Source organism: Carassius auratus, chromosome 29, assembly GCF_003368295.1.
Source record: "Carassius auratus strain Wakin chromosome 29, ASM336829v1, whole genome shotgun sequence".
Classification (NCBI taxonomy): domain Eukaryota; kingdom Metazoa; phylum Chordata; class Actinopteri; order Cypriniformes; family Cyprinidae; genus Carassius; species Carassius auratus.
Window position 1 is genome coordinate 8764215 of NC_039271.1, and position 17415 is coordinate 8781629.

The 17415-nt window shown below is 39.9% G+C and overlaps 1 protein-coding gene across 1 annotated transcript; it reads right to left on the reverse strand.

Moving 5' to 3' along the window:
• Positions 1–598: 598 nt before the first annotated feature.
• LOC113048000 (cullin-associated NEDD8-dissociated protein 1) lies at positions 599–12866 on the reverse strand. The gene is made up of 15 exons (XM_026209484.1): positions 12562–12866; positions 10417–10560; positions 9821–9975; positions 9537–9660; positions 8778–9034; positions 6387–6492; positions 5983–6128; positions 4599–4891; positions 4317–4458; positions 2589–4082; positions 2371–2466; positions 2057–2226; positions 1811–1975; positions 1246–1353; positions 599–962 (listed from the first exon to the last, which is right to left on the reverse strand). Exons 1-15 carry the CDS (start codon positions 12627–12629, stop codon positions 738–740), a joined length of 3693 nt encoding a protein of 1230 aa, XP_026065269.1. The 5' UTR covers positions 12630–12866; the 3' UTR covers positions 599–737.
• Positions 12867–17415: the final 4549 nt, after the last annotated feature.

Genomic DNA, 17415 nt, shown 5'->3' on the forward strand with positions numbered 1-17415 from the left:
GGATGTGTGACGCATGCTGATGACTGGCAATTCTGCGGACAGTGGGAATGTAATGAAATGCAGTGAAGGAAAAATAAGCTGCCACTCATCCAATGAAATACCCTAACTATGCCACACCTCTTCGGGTCAAGACTTATCTCGCTCTGTACTTAAGTTGTCAACAGTAAAAAGAGGAGATGACATTCAAACCGTACAAAAACCTAATAAAACATGTCTGATAAGAAACGAGACCAAAATAAAAAGCAAAAAAACAACATGGTCCTGAAATGATTTAAACTCAGTGAGTGCTATTGTTTACCCCTGTAGATTCTGATTTAAGTCTTCAGCAGCCTAGAATGTAAAGAACAAATCTCCCATGGTAACACAAATACTGTGGTCAATTCATTTTCAGGTAATCTAGTAAGTCCCTCTGCACCTCTGTGAATGGAGGTACCTACAGAAACTCAGGAATTATGAAAATGAACAAGAAAAAAATCTTTAAAAATGGAAAACAATGAACAACTGAAGCCATTTCCTGATGTTTATAGAAAAACAAAGAATGTGGTAATAAGCTTTGAAGCTTAGGAGAACGAACGTCTGTCTTTTCATTAGCTTTTTCTTTTGTCTTAATTTTAGATTTTGTTTTCCTCCTATTTTTGATTCAGTGCAATGCATGGAACAATACAAGGTCCCTCAGGGTTGGTTTTCTTTGTGGATTTTCTCGGGAGCGACGGTGACGGGTGCGTTGTCTTAGTCGTTTAAGTGGTGTCCATGGATTCCATGTTGGCGCTGGAGGAGTCCCTCTGGATGCTGTCAAAGATGGCAGCCAGCTCTGGATTGGAGCTGATCTGAGACTGGAACTCACTCATTAGGGGGCTCTTCTCGGCCTCTGGGATGGTTAGCAAGGCTACTACTGCCCGCATGGCAGATCGTTTGAGCTCGTCCTGCTTCTCAAACTCTTGCTTCACAGAGTTAGCTTTTACCTGAGAAAGAACATCATTAGAAATCAAAGGACTCTCACTTTTTGAACTATGAACTAGCATCACTATTTGATGACCTTTCCAGTAGTCTGTGATTAGTGAGAAAAAGAGGAACTGATGAGAAAAAGGGGGAACAGGATTGGCGGAATTCAAACTTTCACCCACTATGGAAACCACAGATTTCTGAGCTTATGTGCTAACTGCCGCTCAATTCAGGTTTCCTCTAATGTCACACAAAGAAACTGCACAGTGTCTGAATTTGGTGTTTGTTGCATATTTTGCTTACCTTTGTGGTGCACGTTGCCCTAAGCGGCTCTACAAGTCTGTCCAACCTCTGTAACACTGCACTTGGACAAAGACTAGATAATCTGGCCAGCATAAGGAACGTCAGCATCTGTAAACACATTAAGAGAGCAAAAAGAGCTATAAACCTTTGTGATACATAGGTCTATGAACATACTTTTAGTCCCACTACAAGTTCCTTTTAACTATCAAACACCCATGGCTTGCTAGGTAAATACTATATATCCTAATTTGATAATTCCTGTTAAAAGTGTAAAGGTAAACAAATGAAACGTATAAACAACATATTTCATAGTAAAAAAAGCCCTCAATTGCATTAAAATAGTAGTTAATGCTCCCGCTTCATTATGATGCAAGTTCTCCTAGTAATAAGTACTTTTCAAATAAAGTTGGATCATATCTGTTGCATTATGCATTTATGCCTTTGATGACCGCACACTGAATCTGTGTTAATCAATTCACCCTTTCATCTTCTGTGGTCGCTAAATGATCTGCATGGCAAAAAGCCTGTCTCATGAAAGATTCATGGGTTGAGTTTGATGGCTTACCTTGATATCGTAATGGTCCTTAAGTCCGTCTTCAACATGGTTTAAGAACTCAAAGATGTCAAGTCTATCAAGGCAACTGTCTAATAGAGTGTACATGCATTCAAACGCAGCCTTCCGGATGTCCAGACCATCGTCCACTGTGTGTTTGAAGGGACCCATCTCAACCTAGAAAGAGACAGGCGTCACTGAGCTCTGAGGTTTTAAAAAGACAGCAAAGCAAAAGGCTGTGGATAAAGGGCAGGTTACCTCTCGGATTAAATCCTTGCGCACTTTGGTCTCATTGTATAAATGAGGGAGAACTGTATCCAACAGCTCTCGAATAAGAGAAGGTTTGTTATGAGCTGCAGAGTTGAAGGTAACTAAAGCCACTCTTCGTACATTGAGGTCTGGATCTTCCAGTGTTTTCAAGAAATCACCTAGAAGTATAAAAAAGAAATTCAATTTAAAGCAGTTCTAAAATGTATTCTCCACAAAATTCTAAATGGTGAAAATTTGAACTTGGAGTAAGACAAAATATATATATTTCCCAAAGGAGAAAACAAACTGATAACAGCTCTTGCCTATGCAGTTTTTAAGAAGGGGGTCAATTGTCTGTGGGTGATCCGAGATTGTGAATTTAACAGCTGTGACTACAGAGCTCCTGGCATAAGATGATCCTGGAGAGAAAGAGAACACTTCAATCAAAACTCTGAGATTTACTATTTGTGATGTCTAAATAATAAACCATTTTGATTTAAATCTTTTGATACAGAATTAATAGCCAGAGTTTGTCAATCACCTGATAAGAGATAGCCTTTTAGCCTGGGCAGAAGAGTCTCCGGGTCGATGAGTGTTAACTTTCCCAAACATTCTGCTACCACGTTCCTTGTGCCTTCTTCTGTACACTCGCAGTGTTTGAGCAACAGCGCCCACACATTTTCAACATATGGTTTAAGCCCTGCCACGGAGGCAGAGCTGATGATTTCCTTGAGAGAGTGCAACAGCAGGTACTGTCGCTTGGGTTGGCCAGAGATCTCTTGCAGCACAAAGGGCAGGTACTCAGGGAGGTTCCCCACACTGATGCTGCCTAACGCGTATGAAGCTGCTGATTTGACCTCTTCGCTGGCTGAGGAGAAGGCATCCAGAATGACTGTTTTTAGCTCAGGCTGACTGCTCAGATCAACGTGATGGCCAACCTCTCCAAGGGAAAGCAATGCCAGCAATCGGATGGAGTCAGTGGAGCGCGAGTTCTTCACATCTTGAATGAACTGTCCCACCACTGCAGGGCCCTCTTTAGGACAAGCACGGGTAAGAGCGGCCACGCACTTTGCAATGGAGTAGTAGGATTGCTTATGGGTGAGCGCTGCACTCTGGGCATACACAGGACCTGTTAGCATACGTAGCAGGTCCATGTAGCCCAAGCTGGCAGTTCCCGTAGCTACAAGAGCCTGGAAGAATTCCAGCATGGCGCTAAGAGCGCCACCTTGCAGCAACGGTGAACGAACCAAAGCTATGAGTTCAGCCAAAATAGAGCCACTTATCTTAGACAGCGAGTCAGGGTGGACTCGTGCAAGCGTGGTGAGGAAGCTGATAGCCATCTGCGAGACATGCATATCGCTTTCATTGATAAGAGGTGGCAGCTCAGCCAGTACAGCGTCAATCATAGCCGGTGTTACACTATCGCTGTAGTTCTTGACCAGAATGTCCAGTGCAGCTAGTGTGCCTAGTTTCAACGCTCGTTGGTTCTTACGTAGGAAGGAGGCAAGAATGGGAACAGCCTCACCCAAGATTGGCCTCAGGTTGATCTTCAGCTTTGACCCTGCGATGAGTGTGAGAGCTTTGACTGTCGTCAGCCTTGTTATCTCATTCTTTAGTCGCTCTAGGAAGATGAGGAGAGTGCCTGGTAGGTCTGCACCAAGGCTATCACCAAGGTTGCAGATAATTTGCCCCATACAAGAAATAGCTCGCTCTTTGACTTCCTGGTCGATATCTGCTGCCTTCAGCCTTTTAATGGTGCAGGCAAAAAGGTCAGAAATGTAGGGTGAGGCATCAAAAACATCTGTTTGATCCAGTGGCCTAATGACTTTGACCAACTGCTGGGTGACAAGCAGTGCTTCAGAGGTGATCTTATAAAAGGGATCCCCCACACAAGCAACTACAGGAGGCACTATCGCCTGAACATGGGGGTGGAAGACTTGAGGCTGATGGTTGCACAGGATCACATACAAGCAAGACAGGGCATCTATTTTCAGATTTGAAGAGCTTGACTTATCGTTGAGAGAAAATATGATTCCTAGATGGAATAAAATTTACAAAGTCACTCCAAATGCTAAAAAAGGAATTGCTTTAACGTAAGGCTACATGCATTTTACAACCCCACGCCCCCCCCCAAAAAACTCTTTAACATTCCAAGGTTTAGCTTTTATAAATGTCACAGGTTAAATGCTGATCAAGAATTAAGCATATGATCATGGAAGGAATGACTGTACTCTCTTTAACATTTTAGTAGCTTGCCTGCGACACATACCTGGGATGAGAACAGGGATATGCTGTGTCAGGGCCCCTGGCAGAACGTTCACTAGTTCTGTCAGCATGTTGAAGCAGCACTGCCGGGTCTTAATACTTTTCTCCTTCATCTGTTTGTGCAGTGCTTTTACTATCATGGACACCTGCAAAGGTACACAAAATATCACCCTTAGAAAGCCCAATAGTATGAAGTAATGTTGTTACTGTCTACAAATACTCTTCACATCTGTGTGTGTCTGTATAAACTAGCAGTACTTAAAAACAAGGATATATCTTTCCCTACCTGACTTTGTAGCATTGTAAGAGGAGTTTCTCCCTGTTCCATGGCATCCGGGTCACAGAGCCAGCTCTGGGCAGGGCGTGTTTGCTTGAGTAAAGACAGGTAGGCATGGAAAACATCCGCCTTGACGTTTTCTTCCCGCTCTTTAAAGCGGGCAATGAGCGCTGGAGAAACAGTGCGGTAAAACTCCGGTAACATCTCATGGCGTGTGCTCACCACGGCATCCAAGCACTTTGCTGCTGCTCTCCTCACTTTCCAACTCATGTCGTCATCGTCACTGTACTCATCATCACTTCCTGTTTGGATCACATGAGTTAGATGATATATTAATCACAGTTGCTTATTTGAAAAATCCCATCTTTTGCAACTGCTACAATCTATATTGTTCACATTAGATGGCATGTTATGTATGTAGATGTGTCTGGGAACTTCAGTTCCAAGCTAGCAGCCCTGAAAAGAATCGACGTTAACACCCAGACACTGTTTAACATACGGGCCAACAACTCTACACTAAGAGCGTGGGCTTCTGAGAGGAAAACAAATAAAACCCTCAAATCTGCTGCAAAACTGTATGCGCCTCCCAAGGCTGCTTACAAGCTAGTGCGCAGTCAGCACAATCAATTATTGAAAAGATAACAACAAATAGGTATTAATGATTTATGGATGAAAACAACAATCCAGTAGTGGCTGAAAATAAAAATCCTTGATGCCAGAAAAGATCAAGTAACCAAAGGCATTCATGAAGACAGTGGATATCTAACTCAAGCTTTTAGACAGGGGCTTGTCATCGTCATAGTTGGACTGCTCCTGCAACCTGCATTTCGATTACCGTACTCCCACATGAAACACTTCATTCCAACATGCAACACTGAGCACATCCAAACTCAGCAGTGCTTCAGAGCACTAACGGTTAAAAAGAAGCATATTCATTCAGAGAATGCACAATCTGTGTCATGACATGCTCAGCACATGCATTTATGAGATTAAAAGGTGCCTGCTTGACAAGGTAACAAGAGGAATGGTGACAATAAGTACCCCCCAACCCCAATCTCAGAGCCAATTTCATCAGCTACGAAGGCTTCAGCATTATTCAAAGCTGCTAGAGCGGACAAGTCGCCATCGCCAAGCTAATTTCTGATGGTCTGGAAAACGGTCTCTACAGATTTCCAACTTTTCAGTCCTCATAAATGGACAGACCGCCTCTCTGACTGCTGTATTATCAAGATGCTGCTTTCAAAGTCACTAATTGTTTTCCCTATGGTTTTTATTATTGTTATGCCACCAGCAGAGGCTACCACACAGCAGAACTAATGAACTGAGCTGGAGACTTACGGCTAAACAGACTTTAGTTAAAGATAATAAAAGAGAAATGAGCCCCGCCTCATACCTTGATAATCTTCATCTACACCTTCGGCATCCATTGCATTCTCATCTTCATCCTCATCATCATAATTGTAGTTAGGGTCATAGGTCAGATACTTAAGACAGATGCTAATGACTGTTGGGACATGTGGGTAGACTTCCTTTGGACACCTGGAAATCATAGGCAATAAGAGTTTTTTTTTAATTACACAAAAGATCAGTTCACATCAAGTCATGCAAAAGTGAAAAACTTGGTTTATCATCGGCTATATTTTTGTTGGTAATCTTATAATAGATACTACTACTCACAAAATTTTTTTAACAAAATGGTGCATTATGAAATAACTCCAATAACTCATACATTATAATATCATGTGAATCAATTTAATATCATCTGGTATCAGCAGTTAGATGGAGATGCAGACTGACCTCCTTACGAAAGACTCGAAAGCTTGTATGCAATACTCCCTCAGTTCATCGTCATCAACATTGCAGAACTTCACCACCAACGGGATGATCTTTTCCAAGTACTCACCTGCAAGATAAAACCAACAAGTTGTCATTTACCATCATTACACCCAGATCAGACAGATTTGCTGGGTTATAAAACTTAACATCAAATTGCAATAATTCATTGAGAAATATAAATGAGTCCGGAAAGCTGCAAGATAAAGGCCTTGCTGTGTTCAGCACAATCAAAGAAGCAATCTTAAGATGACAAAGACTTAATTAAAACAGTAGCACAGGAGATAGCTACAAAACAACTTGGAGTGCGTTCCACTGAAGTAATCTTACGCATCTTAATCGCAGCTGTCTTTGTTTCATCAAACGTAGGCGGTAATTGGCTGATGGGGGAATGGTGCACCACACCAGCAAACCTAAATGACTTTTCACTTCATTTCATTTGTGTCAAATGGCCTGCCTTAGCAGCACATCAGTGAAACAATGCTGATGACAAGGTGATGGGAAATAATGACCGTACTGGAGATTGTTCCATCTCGTCACAAAATAACATTCCGGCAATTTGTTCGGTCAAATTCCAAGGAGAGTTGCCTTCAAGCTTATACCCCCTATACAACTGTGCTTTGAGAGTGAAACTGTATAAAACAGTCTTTTGAATAATTAAACTTTAATGTGTCATATTATTGTATCAGTTAGTAAAATCTGTGGAAAAGAGAAATCAACAAAATCTCTTTGAATGATGTCAAAATCTTTCCTGTCAATGCAAAACTAGGGATGGGTATAGTTAAGGTTCTAATGGTATTACTACTCTTACCGATACTGCTTAACGGTCCAGTACTTTAACGGTATTCTTATCGGTACTTTGTGTTGTGTTACTTTGTGTTGTGTTAGGCAGTCGAAAACTTTGCGTTTGTCTGTCTGCACATAATGTACTTTTGAAAGATGCTTTGACAGATTGCTTGCGTTTCCGCCCTTACATGCAAAAATATTTTTTCACTTATAACAACCAGCGTTGTCTGCATCAACTCTAGTGAAGTATAACCACACTTTGGAACATTTTACCGCCTCCGCCATCGTCACTCTTTGTATTATGCAGGAGTTTTCTTACTGTAATGGGCCGTTCACATATCGCGTCTAAAAACGCGTTGAAAACGCTAGGCACGCCGCTCTCTGATTTATTTTCCCCAAAGCCTTTGGGTACTTGTGCTCCTGAGGCTTCTGCCATTGCTAAGCAACTATGACCTACTCTCTCCATGAAACGCAGAAATTTCAACAATGGATAAATGGATTTGCAGCACTAAAAACTGCTTGCGGTAGATCTGCTACTAAATTAATAAAAAAATCCACATACAGCTATCAGCGATTCTTTCATCTTGGCTGAGCTTTCAACGTTGTTACGGAAAAGGTGAGGATGTTACATGACCTGCGGTGCGCTTGCGGCATTCTGAAAAGTTGAGATGTTTTTAACTCCATTATGAGCGCGCATACCGTGCGCCTACATTTGAAATAACGAACTTGAGCGCGCAAAAGACGCAATATGTGAACGGCCCTTTATGCGTGTGTGTGCGCCACGCTCGTTCTTGTTGTGTGTGTGTGTGAGACTGACAGACAGCCTCTGCGGCGCACATGAGAGATCTCGCAAATCTCACAGACAAACGTCTTAAGATGATCGCACATTAGAAATGTTTGGTGATATAAAATGTGCACAATAACATTATTAAGCAAAAAAAAATTCTCCTCCCGTACCGAAAGCAGAACCGATACCATTAGATCTTACGGATACTACGGTCTTTCATAATTTAGCCCAGGGGCCATTTTAATACCGGGTTTCGGTACCCATCCCTATGCGAAAAACTGGAAGAGAAAGATGGCACACATCGGCCTGAATAACTTCTACTGCTCATCAACCTGAGCATTCATAAAGTGAAATGTAATCAAGATTCAGTGCCAATGCTGGTGACCTCAATCATGAGTGAAACATTTTCTAAAATAAGAAAGGAGTCCAGCCTTCAAGATCAAGCCATGGAGAACTGTGCTAAAAAGGCAATACTTAGAAGGGGAAGATATCATTACACAAACGTATTTCCTCTATGCTTTCTGCAACAAAAAAAACTTATTGTAATAATTACACCATTTAAAGATCTTTGAGGACAGCTTTGGTTTGCTTTAGCTCATTTCAGCAAAGGCTAAATTGCGGCATCAATGGTGAAACTAATAGCAGTTTGAGAAGATCACAGTTGATGGCTTCAATATGTGCACACTAAAATTGCTTTCAACACTTCAAGAGTAAGTGAGATAAGGACTTGAACCCTGAAGACATTAAGTTAACTGAGGTCTGTAACAAAGATGGAGCCTCACCAATTCTGTGGCCAGCTTGTCTGCTGATGGCAGCAATACATTGGATGTAAGTGCGCGTGGTTGACATAGATTCGTTGCGTGAGAGCTCGGATAGTAAGTGCTCGATGAGGTCCACAAAGACCAAGTTTCCACAGCTCATGACCAGATGTCCCAGGGCTATGATGGTCCTCTTTCTCACTGCCAGGCGAGGACTTGTCAATTGAGGCAGCAGACAGCTCAGAATGGAAGGATGGAAATTCACTAAGAGGCCACCTTGTCTGGATGAATGAACACAAACAGTGTAAGAAAAACAAGAAGTTGTTGCAGGCCACAAATTTTGCCTCTTTATTAGACAGGAAATGTGGAATACTAACATAATACTCTTATGATTTCTAATGCATATAATGTATAGAGCAAATATGCATTATAAAAAAGGGCAGATTTTATCTCACAATGCATTTAAACTGGTAGTTTAAGACCTTAGCAATGGCACACCTATGTATTCAATTTCCCAAGGAACACACAAGCAGGATAAAAGCTTCTTCCTAATGCATGAATGTAAATATAAATGAAAAATGCAATCTCCCAGGACAAATTCAAAGTCTGCCATTAGTTACAGTACAACTGAAAGATTTTCATGTATATTCTGCTCAGTGAACTGAGAATTGTCACAGAGGGGAGATGCATGTGCACAAACACATCCAGAAACACCCATGTGCACTCAAAAGCACAATTGGTCTAAACAAAAGCAGCAGTCATCACACGGCTCATCTGACATACCTGCACAGCATGTCTGCCATGATGTCCAATGCTTCCAACTGAACGGAGACGTCCTCCTGCTTGGCAATGGCACTTGTGAGGCGGCCTGTAATCTTTTTGCAAACGCTAGCAGCAAGAGCAGAGCCTAAAGCATAGAGAAAAGGAATTAGCAGGCAAGATGGTGAAGGGAAACGACTAAATATAGCCAAACATGAGAAGGAATTCTGTCCTTTTAGCACATGATAGTGGAAAAAACAACAACAATTGTATTAATAACATTACGCAGTGAAAACATGTTGTTTTACCGCTGGACGCTGGCGGGAGCTCTCCAATCACCGTCTTGAGGCCGATGCTGGAAATATCTCGTAGCTGCTCCTTATCTGATAACATGTTTGTACACAATGTATCAACAATGGTTTCAACCTGGTACTCCTTCACTTTGCTGACAAGTGGGCCCAAACTGCAAGAAATAAGGACTTTTAGTACAACCACTGAAATGCTTCCTTTCTACTAGCAGAAAACATCTACTTTTTCTGCTACAAAATGGAAAATTGCAAGTTATTTCTGTTTAGCATTGATGGATTTAGCTATTTGATGAAGCGAACCTGTTTTTCATCAGAAAAACAGAGTGAAACGAAGATAGATTACAGACTTATTCATGCAATCCCTTCAGAAATATCTAGGGAAAAAATTATCGTAGAGGCTAATAACAGAGATGAATCAATCGGGAAAAAAAACAGCAATACCTCTCACTAAATCGCATTAATCAATTTCACATTAAAACATTTTCAGAGGACAAACTGAAGCCAATTCATGAAGGACACAATGAAAATATCCAACTAAGAGAAGCTTTCAAGTTCATGCGATCACAGAAACAAATGAATAATGGCAAAACTCTTACCATTTTACAGCCAGATTCTGAACTTCTCCATTCTTGTCCTCCAGGAGTTTTAAAATCATTTTGACCACCTTCCGTTCACTATCATCATCCAGCTTTATCGAATCCTTCTGCAATTCGGACATCAAATCATTGGTGGCCATGAATCTGAGGGAATAATCAAGAACCTATTATGAAAGACTTGTCAGTTCATTTTATTATGATTAAAAAGAAGTTTCTTCCACCAAAATGTAATAACCTGACCAATCCCTACAATCCAACAACATCATCGTAAACAATAACATCATCATAAAAAGACACGTTTTCATTATCCAACCAATTCCCAATAGATAAAAATCACTCATCGACATTTTCTTCCATTGCATATCTTGTTTCACTCATAAAAAACATTTTACACAAGCAATGACTAGCAGTTGCAAGGGGTTCCCAATGGTCCAAACACACCAAGAGGGTTTCATTTGACTTCAGCACTAACAGAATGGTTAATGTAAAGTCACCCACATAGCCGTAAGGTGAGAGCAACCTTTATAGTGAGGCAGCTGGCATTATGTCAAAACAAATGGGCTGACTGAAGCATTTTCACCTTTTCATCTCACTTGTCATGGTTTCCTAAATTCATAATCCACTTCTAAGCTGAAACTGGAGTGGATTAAAATGAGATCTTGTCTTTGGGTGCCAGCATTAAAGCCTCAGCACTGAACCTCATATGTGATACCCTATTATCATCACATATACATAATCTATTACATGCCATCTCTCTCTCTCTCTCTATTGCTCACACACACACAGAGACATAAGTGCATCTGCTTTGACATAAATTTGATAGCATGGAATCTCTTATTCCAGCAAGAGCCTAAGAAGGAATTAATAATGCATGAGATGCACACATTCCAACAGCATGGAGAGATATGGAATGTCAGCACACACCAACAGTGGAGACCTAGAAGGGTGTGTAAGCAAAATGTTCCCAGGGGGTGAAATCTTGTGCAATTCAGAAAGAGCTGGAATGAGAACAGCAAACGGTTTGACGGAGACGACAGGCAGGAAAGATTCTGGGAATATGATACGATGAATGCATTAGAATTAATTTGAGGGCTCCTGTCAGAAATGTATAAAACTCACAAACCATTAACCTCCTGGTGGCCACTGAGGAATACACTGACATCATTAAAAGGGAATCCCCCCAACAACAAGAACAGCATTATACCCTAAAATACAAATCATAACTGTATAGACCATTTAGACTATGAACTACAACTTCCTGGTAATAATTATGCCTTTTTACTGTTATCAACATATTTATGTGCTTCTGGCCAGGCAAGTATTCTCAGAATAAAGTGTACAAGGAACTGTCATTCAGTCTTTGCTTACTGATAGTCCATTTAGATAAATATTTATCATTAAGGGAAAAAAAGGAATTTCTTTCATTTAACACAGTCTTACTTATAAACGACAAGAGTCAAACACTGCATTTGTGTCAATCTACACGTTTGCAAATACAAGTGGCTAATAACAGGTGAATGAAAGAAGAAAATAAAAGCATGAAATGTCAAACGTGTCAGTACTTCTCCAAAAAGTAGCGTTTGTAGTTTAATTCCATGCACATATCATGGACGTGCAATTATGCTAACATTAGCCGAATTATGAACCCGAAGCGAAGAAATTACATCAAATGCTAGATATTGCACTGACTTAACGTTACCAACTCTCTGCACATTCCGCCCATGGTTTGTTGTAAGTTACTGTACCCGTTACGAATGATATGACAGTTTTGAGAGGAGTGCCATCAAAACGAAATGCTAAAGCTAATCGGCTAATACTAGCGGATAGCTGGCTAACAGCCATACTAAAACCCACACTTTTTAGCAGCTTCAAATCCAGCAAGCAATGTCAAATAGTTAATTACTGCCATAAATATATGACCCATGCACAATTTCAAACGACAAAAATAAAAAATAAAGAACCGCACAGTACGAGTTTGACATGCTAAGCTAAGCAGCTATCTAAACAACAGTCGCGTTATTCGGGGCCTAAAACTTTCTGCGATCGTTTCGTTATTTATTAAGACATTTAAACGCCATCACAAGTCCTAGAAATAAACATGCATGCTCCTTAACACTCTATCTTGGCATCTGCACTACGACTGACCTGAAATCCTTGTCGCTGGATGTCATTTTCTCCAAAAGATTAGAGATGTGGTACGAGGCACTCGCCATGTTTGCAGACTGAAAAACCACTTGTGTGTATGTTTAGAGCCAGAATGATTGAGTTCGCCTCTTTTTTGGAGGTTTGATGGGGTTGCTAAGTACAAGACGAATATCCAGAGTTTGTTGTGCAGGTCGGTGATCAGCAGCAGCTGTGCGGGGAAGAGCAGACGCTCATGCCTTGAGTTTGGAAGGGTTTGAATGGAGGTACTGCTCGCTTCTGCAGGAGGGAGGAGCTCCGAGCAGACAGGCGCTGCTGTGAGAAGACAGGGTGAGAATGGGGCTGTGTTTCAAAACCTTGTGAGCTGCCTACTTGGATAGCATGCATGAGAACTCCTTCTTTTGGGCATCATTTTCGTGGTAATGACAACTAAAGGTGTTCTTATAAATATTATTTGATATACGCAAATCATTAAACACAACACTTCATTGTTTTGTACTCAAAATTAATTCATACATGTGCTGGTTTCTGTCCCAGAATTGAGTAGGTTAGTGGGTAAATATAGATTAGAATGTCAACAAATAATATAACTTCTTGGCTTGTTGGCCAAATGTGTGCTTTGTCTGTGAAGGGTTGTAAGTTATATTATATTATTATATGATTTATATATTATATTATATTTGTTGACTGGGGGGTATACATAAATAAATAAATATGTGTGTGTGTGTGTGTGTGTGTGTGTGTGTAACAATTTCCTTTACCTTCCTTTGCTTTTACACTATTTTATCTTATATTACAGTATCTATATATGCAGAGATCTGAACAATTTCAGTATTTTAACTAACATTAAAGTATATTTTTATTAAACAACCCCCCTCCCCCCCAATATTTGTCAACAGTCAATATTTCAACTGTTGAAATCAGATCCACCCTGACTAATAATGAGAGGTCATTAGGTACTAGGTTCTCCAAAAAGCTTGCAAATGATAGCCTATTTTGTCTAGAACCTCTAGTGACAGATTAAATTAATAGGATTTTATAATTTCATTTCAATCACTGAAATGAGAGAGAGAGAGCGGGAGATAGAGAGAGACTGTACTTTGTACTCTCTAGGACAGGTTTGATTTCTGGAATGAACAAGTGTTAGGTGCACCCTCTATGATACATCATCCTGTCCTTCAGTGTATGTGTCTTCATTCAGAATCATTGTTCAAAGCCTACCCTTGTCCAAAGAAGAATCCAGCACATCTCCCATCATCTGCTTTGCAATGCTCTTAGTAAGATCGTAAAATAGGAAGGAATAGATAGAGAAGCTTATGCAATTGTCATCATTTTGTCCCACGCAGAATTCTTCTTTGCGCTTTATTTATTTATTTACTTGTGTGTGTGTTGTATGTCTTTTCTATAACATATAAATGCATTTTTTTTTTACAGTGGTCCAAAAATCTGAAATCACATCTGTTATTATTATACCAAAACAGAGGGATAAACCAAATCTTATGCCTTTTTTATGCAAATAAAAAGACTTTTTCCTTAGACCTTCGGACCCTTATGTGAATTTTTACACTTACAGGGCATTCTTTAATTTCTTAGATTAGTGGTTCTTAGATTATACGTGGCTGAATGTTATACAGAGATTCAGTATGTGTTTTACTGTGATGCATATTGTGCATTTGCATGATGTCTTTGCTGAAGACTGCTTCTCAGCATTGTCTGACCCACTCTTACAGTCCCAAAATATGCATTCAGCATGGCAACGTCTTTCTTAATTTGTCTCTGAGATCAAATATGGTATGGTTAGATTCACTACACATTGTGTTTTTGACTCAGTGGGAGACAGAAGGTCAAGTATAATTAGGATTACAATCCTCTCACTGTTGCCAGTGCAGAGCGTGGTCATACAGTGAAATGTACCCTTGCGCCTCCATATGCATGCAAATATATGAATCACAGAATAACTTAAGATAAAAAAAGATAATGTAAATGCAATGATATATAAATATCTGGCTACGATTTCATGCTTGTCAATCCATCAGTTTATTTTGATGCACAAAAGCAAATCAATTCACCATGAAATCAGTTCGGATTTCTCATAATACCCTCAACAGCTGTGTGGAAAATGGCTCTTGGATCGACACCAGGTGGCAAAGGCATAGAAAGGAAATAAAAAGAAGATAGCAATGTGTGTCTGCATGCAAAGGCTCAGATGAATGAGGCGATTTAATTTAAGACTCATTAAATGAGTGGATGTCTTTTTCATTTCTTTTAAATAGCACACTAGATTGAGATTTTAAACATGTCAGTGATACATCATTTCTATGCAGGAAACTGAATTCTATGAGAAACCTCAAGATTAGTTCGTTTTCTTTAAGGATGATAAGATAGCATTTTTTGGAGTATGTAAGGGATTCAAATTGCCTTTTGGTTGATCTCTTTTGCAGTGGGTCAAGGCTTCAGTAGATGTCATGAGAGCAGGAGCATGCGCTTTTGTGCTTGTGTGTGTTTTGGAAAGACGTTGAACTGAAATGATAGAGAGAGACCTCTTGTCATTGTGGAGAAACATCTCCTTGTACTGAAATAAACCTTTATGCTATTGCCTAAGATTATCCAAGGCTTTTTCAGGAAATGATGTCCCAATTATGTTACCTCATGTAGGCACTGATGTGTGATGGAAGCAGAAAAGCATGCCCATAGCTCTCCCATAATTGCATGCCTCCTTCTGTAGGCATTAACGCTCAGATGCCTATTGCAAAACAGGGGCAAGGGGAAGAAAAAACTGTTGCTGTGCCCTCATTTCCAAGTCTGTATTTAAATGCATTACAAGTAACACAGTTACATAATCAGATTACTTTTTCGAGTAAAGTATTACTTTAGGCTGATCGATTTCACTTTTAGCGTGAAAGTACCTTTACAGTTGGCAAAAATAGAACTTTTAGGTTTTTTTTGTTATTAGAAAAATAAATAAACAAGCCCAGCCCAGATGGCAAAAAGAAACACAAACAGTGCATTACATAGACTTAATGGAATTTAATGATAAACCTTCTGTTTACAATGAACTCGGGAGAGCCATAATCGATTATCAAGTTGTAATTGTCCTTTCTTTTTATTTTCAGTATTAAAAAGTCAGCCTGCATTCTGTCCTACAATATAATCTCTCTCCTCCTTTTCTGCTCTCAACTGCTTTCTCCAACTTTTCTCCCAATATTCTGCTACATGCAATTTGGAAATTACAAATGACCTCTTGTTTTTAAAGGGCTGCAATCTATGGACCATTAATGACTTATTCAATTGAGATAATTGCGTTCTACTCAAGCAATGGGCACCCCTTGTTGCACTTAACATTAAAATTTAATTTAATTTCCTGGCCCAACACTCAACTTAAATTGCTAGTCAAGTAACAGACGCATAAAAAAAAGAAAAGAAAAAAAAATGAATTAATGGGCCACACAGCTGTGAATACATGGTAATAGCAAAGATGTTATTTGTTAAATATAAAAAGCCTCAATGCCAAGTCTCAGGAAAGCACTTCATTACTACAGGCTCCTATACATATAAACATTATCTTCTACTTCATCCTCACTATCTCAAAGAAGCAGACGGATGACTGTGAAATAGCAACATGGCTCATTTCATTACCCCAGTTCTGTTTTATTAAATGTGAAGTGTGAGATCTCACATTGAGATAGAAACAGAGATTTAAGTAGTTATTTTCATCATCATTTTTTTTGTTTTGTTTAACTATTCATTTAGGCTGGACTAAAGAGAATGTGTAACATCCACATTATTACACACTTCACCTTTATCAAACTGTTTACCTCACCTCACTTTATTACAGAAAAAACAGACAGAGACGAAGAGACACAGCAAGAGATCACACTGTGCTACATCGACTTATCAGAAGTTTTTGTCTTTATATTTTCTCTCCAGTTTCAAGCAAAATTACCCACAGCTTCAAACTCTGCATTTTAATATGGACACCATGTTGCTTCCGACAGCTGCTTAGTCAAAGTATTTTATATCCACATCTGAATTACTATCTTAATTAGAGTCATTGTTACAGCAGCATTAATCAGACTGAAATACAGCACTGACCTAAAATGTTCATTCCGACAGCATTTACGAAGCCTTTACAGATGCTACATGTCCTTTTCCGTGTCTGACCCATCACCACATACTTGTCAAGAGCTTCTTGCTTTATGATTGGTCAACAGCAGCTAAATTAAATGCAAAGGGCAATTATACAAGGTCATGTATTCTTAGACAGTGTCTCTGCACTCATCCTTCATCCTCCTTGAGTCTGTCTATCACAACGTCTGATCTAGCTCTTCATCACCGCTGCTCTCTTTAGGGCCTCTCTCTCTCTCTCTCTCTCTCTCTGCCTCCTGATTCACAGTGAGAAATAGTTCAGAGCCCTCAAGGGAGGTAGGCACAGGAGCAAGTGCAAGTGTATAGGTGTATGAGTGTGTGGTGGTTTCATTGCCAGCATGCTCTCTGATTAATCAATGCCTTAAACACAGAGCACAGCGGAATAGCCCAAAGGCTCCCAAAGGGGATGTAATGCAAGGTATAAAGCACTTTCCAGCACCACCTCTTTGACCTCTTCACCTGCTCCAAGACATCAGGTTGATGGACAACATATACATGTCACCGATTAACGATCTTCAACAAGTACAGACCCCTGAACAGGGTTACCTAAATACCGGTATACACTGATTGTGAAAGGGTTAACCACATCAGTTACGTGACTTTCAGTTAAACATTTATTCAATGGCTTATGGTCAGTCCAGGAACAAGACAACCATAGACATAGAAGGAGATATTCAGATTTGCTCTATACTGAAATGGATTTTTAATTAT